This window comes from Halichoerus grypus, chromosome 4, assembly GCF_964656455.1.
Source record: "Halichoerus grypus chromosome 4, mHalGry1.hap1.1, whole genome shotgun sequence".
In the NCBI taxonomy this organism is placed as follows: domain Eukaryota; kingdom Metazoa; phylum Chordata; class Mammalia; order Carnivora; family Phocidae; genus Halichoerus; species Halichoerus grypus.
In genome coordinates, this window is record NC_135715.1 from 124,024,387 (window position 1) to 124,039,611 (window position 15,225).

The 15,225-nt window shown below is 37.1% G+C and overlaps 1 protein-coding gene across 2 annotated transcripts in view; it reads right to left on the minus strand.

Moving 5' to 3' along the window:
- PLA2R1 (phospholipase A2 receptor 1) overlaps positions 1-15,225 on the minus strand; it is a 115,497-nt gene that overhangs the window by 57,957 nt on the left and 42,315 nt on the right. For both annotated transcript variants that reach the window (XM_078070878.1, XM_036070995.2), the window contains exons 7-10: positions 14,175-14,369; positions 12,745-12,902; positions 9,562-9,660; positions 4,911-5,023 (exon numbers count right to left, since the gene is read on the minus strand). In XM_078070878.1, coding sequence (XP_077927004.1) covers positions 4,911-5,023; positions 9,562-9,660; positions 12,745-12,902; positions 14,175-14,369 — 565 coding nt within the window. The remainder of the gene's footprint in view (positions 1-4,910; positions 5,024-9,561; positions 9,661-12,744; positions 12,903-14,174; positions 14,370-15,225) is intronic.

The following is a 15,225-nucleotide window of genomic DNA, read 5'->3' on the forward strand; positions in this document are numbered from 1 at the left end:
CATCAAAAATAAAAAAAAAATAGTTGAGAATAAATCTAACCAAGGAGGCGAAAGACTTGTACACTGAAAACTATAACACACTGCTGAAAGAAATTAAAGAAGACCCAAACACATGAAATACATCCCATGCTCATAGATTAAAAAAACCAATTGTTTAAATGTCCATACTACCCAAAGTGATCTACAGATTGAATGCAGTCTATGTCAAAATCCCAATGATGTCTTTTGCAGAAATAGAAAAATCCACCTTAAAATTCATATGGAATTTCAAGGGATCCTGAATAGGAAAGACAAACATGAAAAAGAACAAAGTTGGTCTCACACTTCTTGATTCAAAACTTACTGAAAGTACAATGATCAAAAAATGTGTGGTACCAGCATAAAGACAGATACAGATTAATAGAATAGAATAGAGAACCCAAAAATAAAAACACTTGCATATATGGTCAAATGATTTTCCACAAGTGTGCCAAGACTGTTCAATGGGAAAAGGACAGTCTTTTCAACAATGATGTTGGGAAAATTGGATATCCACCTGCAGAAGAATACATTTGGACTCTTCTTTCTTTATACCACTTACAAAAATTAACTGAAAGTGGATCAAAGACCTAAATGCAAGAGCTAAAATTATAAAACTCTTAGGAAAAAAACACAGGGGAAATTTTTCATGACATTGAATGTGGCAATGATTTCTTGGATATGTCACCAAAAGTACAGGCAACAAAATAAGAATGGATAAAGTGGACTTAACCAAAATTTAAAACTTTGTGCATCGAAGGACATCAACAGAGTGAAAAAGCAACCCACAGAATAGGAGATACATTCGTATTTGCAAGTAGGAAATACATTCGTATTTGCAAATTATGTATCTGATAAGGGATTAATATCCAGACTATATAAAGAACTACTAGAACTCAACAACAAAGAATAAACACTCCAATTAAAAAATAGGTAAAGGACTTGAATAGACATTTCTCCAAAGAAGATATACAGATGCCAAAAGCACATGAAAAGACACTCAATATCACTAGTCATTAGGGAAGTGCAAGTTGAAACCACAATAAGATACCATTTCATACCCATTAGGATGGCTATTATATAAAAACAACATAACAAGTTGGCTAGGATGTGGAGGAATTGGAACTCCTGAGCACTGCCTGTGGGAATGTAAAATGGTGCTGCCAATATGGAAAACAGTATGGCTCTTCCTCAAAAAATTAAAAATAGAATTATCATATCATCCAGAAATTCCACTTCTGGGTATGTTACTCAAAAGAATTGAAACCAGGGACTCGAAAGATATTTGTACATTCATGTTCATAGCAGCATTTTTCACAATAGTCAAAAGGTGGAAGCATCTCATGTCCATTGTATGAATGGATAAACAAAATGTGGTATATACATATTATAGAATATTATTCAGCCTTAAAAAGGAAGGAAATTTTGACACATATTACAACATAGATTAACCTGGAGGACATTAGACTAAGTGAAATAAGCCAGATACAATAGCACAACTGCATGATTCCATTGATGTGTTAACTTAGAGCTGTTAACCTCATAGAGACAGAAAGTAGAATGATGGTTGCCCAAAGCTGGGGGCAGGGGAAAATGGGGAGTTATTATTTAATGGGTACAGAATTTTAGTTTGGGAAGATGAAAAAGTTATGGAAATGGATGATGGTGATGATTGTGCAATAATATGACTGTACTTAATGCCAATGAACTGTATACTTAAAAATGGTTATAATGATCAATTTTATGTTCTACATATTTTATCACAATAAAAAATTAACTGCAAAAATGTTTAGGGGGTATGGTGGTTGCAGGAAAGTAGCAGAGCTGTAAAAATGCTTGGAAATAATGCATATTTAAACCTAGGAGAAAATGAGATATTGCAGGACTTCTTACTTTTGGCAAAATGCAAAAATTAAATGTCATTTGGATTATTTTATACCAAATATTCCATGGCTGATTGATTCAAGATTTAGATATATATGCGTTTACATGATTATCCATGGTAACTCTGGAACTCAAGTTTTGCAGTCATGCCCTATCTGGAAGTAAAGCGTCCAGGCCTGAAAAAATTTTGTAACAGTTAGCAAGAAAATAACAGTCTGTTAGTCCACAATAAGGGTCTGTTTTTCTTCCCCTCTCTATTCCACAAAGTGTTAAATGTCCTAGACCAGGAGCAGTTGCCTGATAACAAAAGAAATACGTAATTTGTAGCAGGTGGTTCTAATTGTGCCCATCAAATCTGTCCTCAATTGTGCAGAAGAGTGGAAAATCAATTAGCAACTACAAGCTTGAGCACTGGTGAGTGACAGGAGTGTCTTAACGCAAACAGGAAATCAGTAATGGAAGAAAATGATTACCAAGGCTGCTAGTGGACACTCCTGGATCTGAGGAGAATTTCCATCTACTGTCCAACCTTCTCAGACAAAAGATGCTGTTGAAAAATTTTGTTGTGCCTTGTCACTCAAAGAGTGGGGTGTAGTATGGGTCTTTGTTTCTTACCTGATGGAGTCTGCGTGAATAAAAATTAAGAGCACGGGGCCCTTTCTTTCCTCAATGTGCATGTCCTGTGTTGGAGTCACTGCTTTGGGTGTAGATATGTTTGCAGGGCAATGTACACGCGTGGTAACTGTCTAGGAGAGATGCCTCACTGGGCCTAGTGGAGAGCACTGCAGGAGCTTGACTGTTCATTGAGTAGCATACTAGCACAAGGTCACCTGGGTGGGCATACGAGGTTGTGGATGGAATGACAACAAACTTATCGATGCTATAGTTCTGCTTTAGAGTTAGACCACATATTAGTATTGGCTACTGAATACAGTTTATCAAGAAACAAATCATTTATAACATACTCTTAGATCCAGTTTTGGAGGAAATGGAACCAAGGAGATTTTTTTTTTTTTTCCAGACACTTTCCGTTATTTGTAGGAGATCTCCATTCTTAGAAAATGAAGACTTTGAACGCTAACAGATTTCTGCCTTACTTGGATCACTGTGGCATTATAGGTTATCTGTAATGTCACTTTGTTGGGGTTTTTTTGTTTTTTGTTTTTGTCAGAAAGAGAGAGAGAGTGCACAAGCAAGGGGAGCGGCAGGCAGAGTGAGAAGCAAACTCCCTGCTGAGCAAGGAGCCCGATGTGGAACTCGATCCCAGCACCCTGGGATCATGACCTGAGCTGAAGGCAGACGCTTAACTGACTGAGCCGCCCAGGCATCTCTGTAATGTCACTTTGAATTTTCCATTTATTGTGTTCTTCTACTTTCTTCACTTGTTTCATATTTCTATGTTCTATCTCTTCAGCTGCTGGCCTGCAAGTGGCACCCGGACAATTACACCAGGCCTTTTATTTCTTTTGTACAGCACGCCAGTGTTTGATATGGTGCCTCTCACAATATAGATATTTAATAAATAATTTTTTAATAAATGCTTGACTATTGGCTTTTTGCACTGTCAGATAGCATATGAGAAGTAATTAACACAGTGCTAGGTATGTGACAGGTATTCAATGAATATTACACAAAAAAAAGAAAAGAAAGAATAAGACATAAGAAACAGGTGAAACAATTACACTTATTTTCTTCAGTGAAAAACATAATTAAGTTATAGTTAACAAAAGAGCATAGCTTCATTGATCAGGCTCCTGAATAAAGCCCAATGTTGGCTCACTTACTGGAGGATTTCTAACCCAAGGTGTTCTTGAAACATTTTGGGTGGGTGGGCAAGTTGAAGATAAAGGCTTCCTTCTGCCTGGCAGCTGGGAAGAAGGAAGGTAGAACCAAAAAATAACACTGAGATACATCAAGGGTGGTGCTATTCCTGAAAGAAGGGTCTCCTGAGCACAAAATGTCTCACTAGGCAATTTATTTTGCCAACTGCTGTCAATCCAGTCGTGTGTGTGTGTGTGTGTGCGTGTGTGCGCGCGTGCATGTGTGTGTATGCATTCTGTGCATGGTTTGAAGGAAAGACTGGGAAAGAAAGTGAGAGGTAAGAGGAGGAAGGAAATACTGGTGTCTTTGAATGTTGACTTCCTCTGTGAGGAGAGCAGAGAAAGCAGTAATTCCTCCTACAGATTAGACCTATGTGTGAAGAGTCTACATAAAACCACAGTGTCAATTGTCTTGTTTCCTGATCTTCAGTGGATATTTTTAAAGGCAACGGCCTCAGTAAAAAAGCAAGTGACTAGCTTTGCAGGTACAAGTTCCCATGCAACCACTGAAGGATTCTACCTTGTTTCTGTCTTCAGCTTGGAGGAGTCGGTTTCCCAGCCCTCATTGTTCTCTTGGCATTGATAGTGACACTGAGGTCACTTCCGCTGTTGGTACTTTTATTCCCTATTACAAATCTATAGCATGTTGCAAATTCTGTGGAGTGTCAAAAGGACACAGTTTCTCTGTTAGTATGGAGAAGACACCTGTGCACAGAGAAGTCTACATCTAAGCAAATATAGAGCTAAGAAGCAATGGGGAAGCATTTGAAAATCCTCCACAGTTTAGCTATACTTTCGTTTAAAAAAAAAAACCCACATAACTCACACACATTACATTAAAAACATACTTAATTTTTAAATTTTTAAATAACATACTTCGTTTCCATTACAAACCTTTAGATAAAATCTAAATACAATTGAATACATTAGCAAAGCTAAATAATTAATATATCTTTATGGAAAGTAAAAGTCATCTTAAATTTTCTCTTTGTTACTCAAAAATTGATTTAAGAATAACAGTGTATGATTTAAATTCATCTCAATCAATAATTTAAATAATTTAATACTCTAATGTACAGTACACTTTCGATTTTGACAAGTTACTGATTATGGCTAGATTTTACCATCCCAGGAGCCCTCTTGTCAAAAAAGTACAGTCATGTTTCTGATAGAAAATTTCTATCTTACCTGTTTGCAATGGTTACAGGCGCAGGAGGACAGTAATAACCACTGGAAGCATGGTCAAAACTTCGAAGAACAGCGTCAATTTTGTAACAGAATCCACCATGTCTCTCCCATCCCTTAAAAAAGGAAATAGAAAATCAAGGACATAATCCGATTTAAACAGCAAAACATTGTTTTTGTGTATTCTCACTCAAAAGTCAAAACTTGAATTTTTGCCTTGAAATCTTTGTATGTATCCTACCTGGTAATGCCATTAGCTACAGCCACGTCTATATTTATTTAATTAATGATTAAAACCTAAAAGTTTTAATTAATCTGAAATCTTAAAACCTAAAACAGATGAAAACAAAGGGGCACTCACTCAAGATCTCTCTCTTTCTCTGTCTCTGCTCAGACTTACAAAATTTCATACCAATGGTTCCTGCAGGATGGTAGAAGTTAAGAGTGTTGGCTTTGAAGGCAGAATGCCTGGGTCTGAATACTGGCTCTACTACTGTGAACTTTATTTAGTCTCTAAATGTCTGAATTTTCTCCTCTGTAAAATGAAGATAATAATAGTATCCACGGAGTTGTTCTGAGAATGAAAGGGAGACAGTGCAGGCAGAGACCTTAAATAGAGCCAGGAACTCAATATGAGCAAAGAGGACATATGTATCTAGATACTAGTGTATGTTTTTTTCAACTTTCTTTCATATTACATATTTCATGCTACCCCACTAAGTTTCACTGAGGTTAGAGATCTGGATAAAGTCATAAGCTAGTGGACAAGCTGTCCTGGAACCCAATTCTGGTGTAATCCATGATGGTCTTAGCTAGATCATAATATTTCCAAATAGAAACTAGCTAAAATATATATAAATTATTCCTAAATCAATCAACTGGCTATCCTTTGAGAGAAAGAGAGCAAGCTTTGGCATTTAAACAAAAATGATAAATGCGTAGCTCCATGGCTCCGCCCTGAGAGCAATGAGGGGTGGCTCTGTTCTTTAAAATCATATACTGCAGGAGACATGCATTCACTAGTCTTCTATACTTAAACTGAGTTATTTTAGTCCCTTTCCAGTATTATAAAATCACATCACTTACATCTATTTTTATGTATTCACCAGGGTTTTTTTTGTATTCACGAGATTTAAAATACACTTTATTCTGTGTCTTGCCAATACTTGCCAGATTTTGATCAGATATAAAATGATTTCTGCTATATTTCTTATAAAAGGTCTCAGTCTTGCAGTAAATTAAAGAAAACCTTATTTTAGAACTCAGCAATTTTAGTTCAAAACATATTATTAAATGAGGTGTGGATCACAGGAGTTCCACATCCAGCCATCCAGGATGTGCTCTGAACTCACTCCCTTAACCTCTCCCCCATAATCTTATCTATGTGAGTAATTGACAGCTCCAGCCAGAAACCCCTGGATCACTCTAGATGGGGTGGGAGGTTAGACTGCTTTTCTATCTGGAAGGACAGGCGGAGGAAGGCTGACAATTTGACCTTTCTAACAAAGTATTCCTTCTTCATTAGTAGTTTTCAGATCACAGGCTGCTTAGTAAAATAAAAAATCCGAGAACTGAACAGGCTCAAGAAAAGTGGCAGGGGGAGGGATGTGGCATAGTAATAACCAGAAAAACAAAGACTCTTTACTATAAGCCTTTGTCCATACAATGAAAGTGGGAAGAATAATTGACTGTATCTGTGAATATCTTTTGTACATGAGGCGCCATTTCATTTTAAATGATGATGATGACAGTACTGAAACAATTGCTCGTATTATACAATCCCAAAAAACTAACTCAGAGGGAAAAAAGTCTTTTTTTTTTTTTGCTTTGAAATTATCAAAAAATCCCCCCCCCCCCCCACCTTATGTAGTGCCTTTCATTCCTGTGACTTATTCATTCCATAACTGGAAGGCTGTATTTCCCACTAACCTTCACTCATTTTGCCCAACACCGCCCCGCCCCCCCGCAGGCAACCATCTAGTTTGTTCTATATATTCATAGGTCTGATTCTGCTTTTTGTTTGTTTATTCATTTGTTTTTTTAGATTCCACATATAAGTGAAATCATATGGTATTTGCCTTTCTCAGATTTATTTCACTTAGCATTATACTCTGTAGGTCCTTTTCATGTTAGTGCAAATGACACAATCTCATCCTTTTTTATGGTTGTGTAATATTCCTCTCTGTGTGTGTTGGGGGTGTGTATGCATACACCACATCTTCCTTATCCATTCATCTATTAATAGACACTCAGGTTGCTTCCATATCTTGGCTATTGTAAATAATGTTGCAATAAACATAGAGGTGCATATATCCTTTCAAGTTAATATTTTTGCTTTCTTTGGGTAAATACCCAGTAATGGAATTATTGGATCACATGGTATTTCTATTTTTAATTTTTGAGGAACCTCCATACTGTCTTCCAAGTGGCTGTGCCAGTTTACATTCCCACCAACAGTGCATGAGTGCATAAAGATTCCTTTTTTTCCACATCTTCACCAACACTTACTATTTCTTGTGTTGTTGATTTTAGAGATTCTGACAGGTGTAAGGTGATATCTCATTGTGGTTTTGATTTGCATGTCCCTGATGATGACTGATGTTGAGGATCTTTTCATGTGTTTGGTGGCCATCTGTATGTCCTCTTTGGAAAAATGTCTATTGAGGTCCTCTGTCCATTTTTAATTGGATTATTTGGGGATTTTTTAGGTGTTGACTTTTGAGGTTCTTGCATATTAACTTCTTATTGGATATACCATTTGCAAATATCTTCTCCCACTCAGTAGGTTGCCTTTTTGTTTTATTGATAGTTTCTTTCACTGTGCAAAAGGTTTTTATTTTGCTGTAGTCCTAATAGTTTATTTCTAATTTTGTTTCCTTTGCTTTAGGAGACATATCTAGAAAAATGTTTCTACTGCCAATGTGAGAGAAATTACTACCTTTTTCTCTTCTAGGATTTAAAGGTTCTGGGTCTCACATTTAGGTCTTTAATCCATTTTGAGTTTATTTTTGTGTGCTGTGGGAGAAATATTTTATTTTTTGTTTTGTTTTGTTTTAATGTTTTATTCATTTATTTGACAGAGAGAGCACAAGCAGTGGTAGTGGCAGGAGGAGGGAGAGGGAGAAGCAGACTCCTTGCTGAGCAGAGAGCCCAACGTGGGGCTCGATCCCAGGACCCTGGGATTATAACCTGAGCCAAAGGCAGACGCTTAACGACTGAGCAACCCAGGCGCCCCTGTGAGAAATATTTTATAAGTTGATTTTGCATGTACAAACTGTTTAGAGAAGTGCACTGAAGCAGTTGGCTAAAGGGAAGGAAACTTTTGAAACCATATTCATGGATTGATACATAAAGAAATTAATGGGACTTTCATCACAAAGTTAGAGAACTGGCTCTGAACTCCAAATTTACTCTGAACTTTAAATACTGGTAATGCTAGCCAGAAAAGGGAAGCAGTGTACAAAAGTTTGAATAGAACATCAGTTCTATTTCTGCTGTGTAAGGAGTTAATTTCCTTTTCAACACAAATACAACATGTTGAGTTGCCTTGAAAACCACAGTAAGACATACTTTTTTTTTTTCAATATTTCTCGTCAGATAGGGATTAGATCAGTAATCAGCTCTAAGTAATTCAGGAACTGTAGTCATTAGATATAATGTTTGGTAGCATGTTAGCTATGGCATAGGTATTATTGACCTAGAGGATGAAGAGTAATTCATATGTTTACACACTGACTAATGAATAAATTGCAGTTTCTTGGAGAGATGGGTCATCACTTCATTGAAACATAAATAACTGGATTAGAAGAAAAATAAAGAATTGCATAAAAAGCCAGGTTTGGGAAATTTTTGAGATGCATACAAATCTCCAATATTTAAACCCAAATTCTTTAGTGTGTGGGGGGGGGCGGGGATGAGAAAGAAAGAGAGGGAGAAAGAGAGAGAGAATGCATGTGTTGAGAACTTTACTGCAGGATATTGAATGTATTTGAAGAAATTTAAAACATAACTGTCTACCTTTGACTTTTAAACCTGAAGTATTATGTATCTTTTATTACTTTAAGTATTGAAAATAAGTATGTTAAGTACCAAAAATCGTTTATTACTTAAAATATGAAAGTATTTTTTATTATCTCTTTCCCAAATAATAAATATATTGCAAACATGCACTTCTTGCCAGTATTCTATTCAAAGATTTAAGTTTAAGAATAGTGAAAAGGAAGTCAGGACTCTTGAGTGCAAAAGTTCACTCTCCATCAAAGGAATGCGTTTCTTTTCACTCTGCCGGTCTTCACCTGTGAGACAGGGCATCACACAGCAGTCATTGTTTGTACAGATGGTATAATAGGATCATTTATGTTTCTAATTTCAAAAGAAAAGTAGTTTAGGTCAAAGAAGCAACGATCCTTCTCAGAGCTGTAAATCCTTCATATGCCCCTAGCTGATAATTGCTTGGTTTGCTAAAAGCAGCCCAAGGTCAGAAAAAAAAGAGGGAAGGAAAGAAAGAAGGAAGAGAGATAAGGAGGGAGGGGAAAGAGGGAGGAGGGAGCAAAGGCAGGTGTGAGAGGGAGAGAGATTCACTTTAAAATTGCTGTTGCATAAATTATTCTAGTTATGAAGTCACTACACTAAACACAATGTTAATAGCACTTACCTCTCGACAGCCTGATTCAGTGTCAGAAAGGACATGGCCTGCTTTCTTACAAATGTAAAAAAGTGTTTCTTCACAATTTTTAACTTTCCAGTGTCCCTCCTAAGTGGAAAAATGTTACAAGGATGAATGAATACACTTCATTATTGATGCTGATAGGCAACATCAATTATTTTGAATAAAAGTATGATTAATAATAAGTGTTTCAGGATGGAGTATATGAGTCAGGACTTTGTGTGGTCCTTAGAAGGGTTGATATTCTCTCTACATGGGAGTGGGAGGCCCCGCTTCCTCCAGACTCTCAACAATTCTAAGACACGCAATCCCAGATTGGTGGGCAGGAGAGGAGGGGCCACTAATGTTTCTTGATAGTGTGCTAGGCCTAATGTTGGGTGATTGTCATGTATAATCTCAACGTTGCTGTGCGGTAGGCATTATTACTCCCATTTGAAAGGTTAGGTTTAATATTTGCATAAGGTCTTACAGTCAGTAAAATTTGGAACTAGGATTTAATATCAGACTCAGCCTGGATTTACATTAGCTGCTCTCAATTTTTCCTTTAAAAGGATGGGTTAGAGCGGTGATTCTCAATCTTTACTGTGCATCAGAATTATCTGGAAGGGTTACGAAAGCACAGATGACTGGTCCTCATGATCACTGTGTCTTATTTAATAGGTCAGGTAGGACCTGAGAATCTGCATTTCTTACAAGGTTTCAATTGATGTTGATGCTGTTGGTCTGGGGGCCACACTTTGAGAGCCACTTGGATGAAACTATCCCTGTGACCAAGTCAGAATGCTGCTTCCTCTCTTTAATCACTTCTAAGTGTAAAATCGAATGCTTTGCTACTTACATGCATAAACCTGATACTGGGGGAATGCCTGGAAGCTACCATGAGTTACCCTAGATAACATTATAATAGCTGGACTTTGTGTTCAAGCCACAATGTCCTTCTTTATTACTAATTTTCCAAAGCCCCACTCCATTTCTTCTTTATATGACAGGCGGATACTTTCACGTCTTCTAGTTCTACAGACGGCTGCTCTAATATCCTACATTAATAATGAAATACAATAACTGCTAACAGATTAAAATTTTATCCTCCCAAAGGATTTGTTATTTTAACACAAATCAGACCTTTAGGCCAAAAGGCTCACAATTCAAATTTTAAGTGGTATCTCAGGCAAGCAGGGTTTTAGGGGAATATGAATACTGTATAGGAGGCTGACACCTTCATCTGTAAGAGCAGCTCTGGAGCCCTCCCCCCTGGAGTCTTCCAGCAAACCACCCCGTTAAAGGATAGTGTCAGGCATACTGTAGTTGCTTAATAATAATTGGATGGATGGATGAATGAATGAACATTTTCCTAGGCTCTCATATTCAAATTAGGCATCAACCATGCTTAGGTAACTTGTTAATTATAATAATTATATTCATATTGAGCTCTACTTCATGGGAATAAATGTTACTTTTTACGCATCCACTATTTAAGGAGCTACTGAGCTTCCAGAAAGGGGGACACAAAAATCAGCATTGTTCTGACACATCCTGTAATATTAATACCTGTCCTTACTCTCTTAAATATAATTTTCCTGTCCAAATGTTGGCTCCTGTTCTGTGGACATGCTAAGTGAAATACCGGTGTCTGTCAAATGAAAAAGGAGAGTGTCAGTAGGAAATGAAGGTCATCTTAATTATCTCAAAACCAATGAACCAATAAAGCATCAAATATTGTAGAATAAACGGTGATGGCTTTCCACAGTTAGACCCAAGACAAACATTTAGAGAGGTCATTGTTTATCCCCCTTCAAATGTGACTTGAGAACTACCTTAGCATTTAAATTGTAACTGAGCATATCTATGACAGCCTCAAAGATAATACAATGAAAGTGAGGCGCCATAAAAGTAAGTGCTTAGAAATTTTCTAAGTTTGGATGGCACAGTTACTTTGTCAAGCTACTTAAGTAACATTTAATAAACTGCACTTAACATGGTATCCTGGTGATAAGAGTGAGAATGCCTACCAAATCCTAATGATTTACAACTCAACCAGTGAGTTTAGTAGCTATCTGATCAAAGAGATTAAGTCTAGTCTAAGGTATAATAAATGCGCCAAATGACTTGGGATTAAACTAATTTTGTGTAATCTAATCAGATGCTTTAGATATATGAAAGACTAGAGCATAGAGATAAATGTGATGTTAAGACCACTGGGACCATTACATACACGTAAGGAAAAGAACAAGATTTTCCACTGAGTCACAGTTTTCAATGGGGTTACACACATTGTAGAAATCCTTTTATGTTAATAGGATAATGGAGCGTAAAAGCCATCAGTCTCTAGAGTAATTTCCTGACACTTCAGATCTTCTCCTCACATCTTCACCATAGAGGTCAATGACACCATCATCCACAAACACAGAGGTTGCTCAAGCCAAACACCTACCCTGTGCTCACCCCACATCTAATCTAGCAACAATTTCTATCCTACAAAGGATCTTTGAATTTATCTGCTTGTTTCTATATTCACTACCCCAATTCAACACTGGAGTAGCCTCCAAACTGGTTTCTCTCCTTCCATTTTTCCTCTCTCTTATCTATTCTCTAGGTAGCAGCCACAGTTACTTTTTAAAATGTAAATCAAACCATGCCCTTCGTCTCCTTGAAGCCCCCTTTTGTCATTCTATACCAGGGCTATAAGCCTCACATTTTTCAATTCCTCCTGCCCTCTCTCCTATAATCCCCTCATCAGTTCTACTTTCAAGCCACACTGGTCTTCTTTTTGATTATTAAACATGGCAAACCTTAGCCTTCCTTTGGACTTTTATACTAGCTGTTGTCCCCTGTCTAGAATGTTCTTCCCCTGCGTCTCAAGAGTTTTTTTTTTTTTTCCTAAGTCCCAGCTTAAACGTCACCCCCTCAGAGAGTCTTTCCTGACTGTCCTGTCCGAAGTAGCAGCCCCAACCCAAGTTTTTCAGCATCAGGTCACCTATTTCCTCAAAGTTATCATCACAACTATAATTACCATGTTTTTCCTGTGTGCACGTGTTTACTGCCTAGCATGGACGCCCCAGGAAGAGCAGGGACTGTGTCCGTCTTGGTCTCTGCCACAGCCCAAGTCCCTGATGCACGTGGTCCTCAATACAAGTCCAGCAAAGTGAGCATTAAACAAACAAATCAACTTACAGATTGCTCTGCTGAGACACATTGCTGGCTTCTATTTGGAAAAATTTGGGGCTCAAGTGTGTGCCAATTAGTAAAGGTGACTGAGGAGCCATTAGACCATTCAAAGGAAACTGGAATTTTATTGCTGCTCAAACCAATCCATGTTTCTGATGCATTTTCTGTAAGAGATAAATGTAAATTACAGGAATCCTATTATATGCAAAGGATATAATGCACTGGGCCTGTTACAAATGATTTCTTCTTTATTCCTTCACGCAATAAAACCTGTTTAACTCTTGGTATAAAATATCTACTTAGATCTTTTTCCCCTATACTACCCCATCTGCTCAACACAGACCTTGGAAGTGGGACAGAGTGTGATCTCAAGCCAATGCAAGGACAAAGCTTAAAAGCAAGTCAGATTGCTGGGACTCTAATTAGTTCCTGCTACTATATGAAAAGTAGATTTGAACAGTATAGTTTTGCCTCTGCTTAGAGGAAGGAAAAATAGGAAGGTCAACTGGATTAGGAAAAGGGCACTTTAAAAAAAACCCTTTACAATATATTTTTTCTTGCCCTTTTTTTTTTTTTTGCCATGAGAAAAAAGGAGCAGAAACTCTTAGAAGCATTAAAATGGGAGCAATGGGGCTGCTAGAAAAGTAAATAAAGTTTGACAGCCCAGGTAAGGTGAAAAGACCCTAGGAGGCTGAGAGAAATGTTCAAGTGCCCCTATGGAGACAGAGGCAGCCACAGGATCCTTTTAATCTCAAATGCAGGAGGTGAGAAAAGTGACAGAGAAGGATTTTTGTTTTCACTCTAAACTAAAACCTAACTTTCAAAAGGTCACCAGAGTAGACTCTGGAGATTTTTTTTTTTCATTAAAAAAATTTTTACTCTAACTTGGTGATTTCAATGTTTTTTCAACAGAATTCTATGTCAAATATATGACATAGGGGGAGACCTGCTCTGATGGACAAAAGGTGGGTGGAGGCTTAGGAGCTCAGAATTTCTGAACGTGGCACACAGCTTGCAAACCACCAAACTGAATAAATTTTCACTGGCTAAAGTTATTAAAATCCGATTATTTATCTCAGAAATTCCATTATTGCTTAGATTACATGACCACAGCATACTACTGCTATGTAGTGGCCATAAGGCTAAATTGCAGGTTTAAGTTCTCTTATTAAAAGTTTCTGGAAATGACCTTCGCCCTTAAAAAAAGAAAAAAAACCAACATCTAATGTATCTGGTATATGTAAGGTGTTACAAAATTTCTGAGCATATATTTTATAAAAATCCAATGAATTTGCACTCCTGAATATTATTTAGAAACTTGAGATATATGTGCCATAATCATTTTTAAATAGCTTAACTTCTTTTCAACTCCACTAATAAAGATAGTGACTACATTATATTTCATACCTCTTAAATCAGAGACATTTGGCACTTACCATCTCCAAGGAGGGTTACAAGAAACTCCACATCTGCTAATGAAGCAATGTTTATCAATGTACTGTTATCAGACTGGCAAGAATGCAAAGCTTCCTTCCAGGTCTTTTTTTCTTTCTGAAGTTTATAGCAGTTACGACTGTGGGGATTCCAGCCAGGCTCACAGTGGGTAGCATAATATTTCCAAGCACCTTTTTCTTTTTAAACCAACAAAAAACAATGTCATTTTCCACAATTTTTAAAATGTTACTTATTAGCCTTAATATAAATTGTGATCAACATATGATTACTTTAAAAATTTGAAAAACAGAGACATATGAAACAATAACATATAAACCATCTAGATCTTCAGAACTGAGAAGGATTCAACATATGAGCTAGATCTAGATCTAGGATCTAATGGATCCCAGTGACTCATTTTACAGATGAGCTAAGGCACAAAGAGGTAAGGAGACTTGGTAAAGGTCATACAACCCAAGTGAAGAGTTAGGGCTAGATATAAAATTCAGCAGTTAGAGTTCTGCATTTAAAAAAATCTTTTAACATTGGAAAAGGAGTATTATGAAAAACAGTTTAAATGGCATTCCCAAGATTTTATGTACAGTATGTGGGTGGGGGTAGATATTTATCCTCAGCTGAAAAAAAGCTTGAAATTCTGGTTACTTCCTCCAGAGCAGAGATGACAAATAGCTTTCACTTTTAGGTCAGTCTGAGTGTCTGTGTTGTCCCTCTGGGTTCATATGGACACTGGGTTAGACTTACAGGAAAATAGCGCCATGATGCTTTGGCACTGGAAGGGAAGGAGGTGGTGTGTATGTCAAATTTGGGCTCTCCCTTTCTGGGAGCTTGTCCTCAATCTGGTAATTAGCATTTTTACTTTATTTTGTTAACCACACGGAGTGCCTACTTTAAGCACTAATTTAGTTAGACACAACTCCAGGGCTATTTGGGAAATGAGACATTGTTTTAAAATTGCTCTGGGATGCTGACAGCAATTAGAATCACAGTCCAAGAATGTTAGAACATTTAGGTATCATCTTTTCCAGTGGTTTT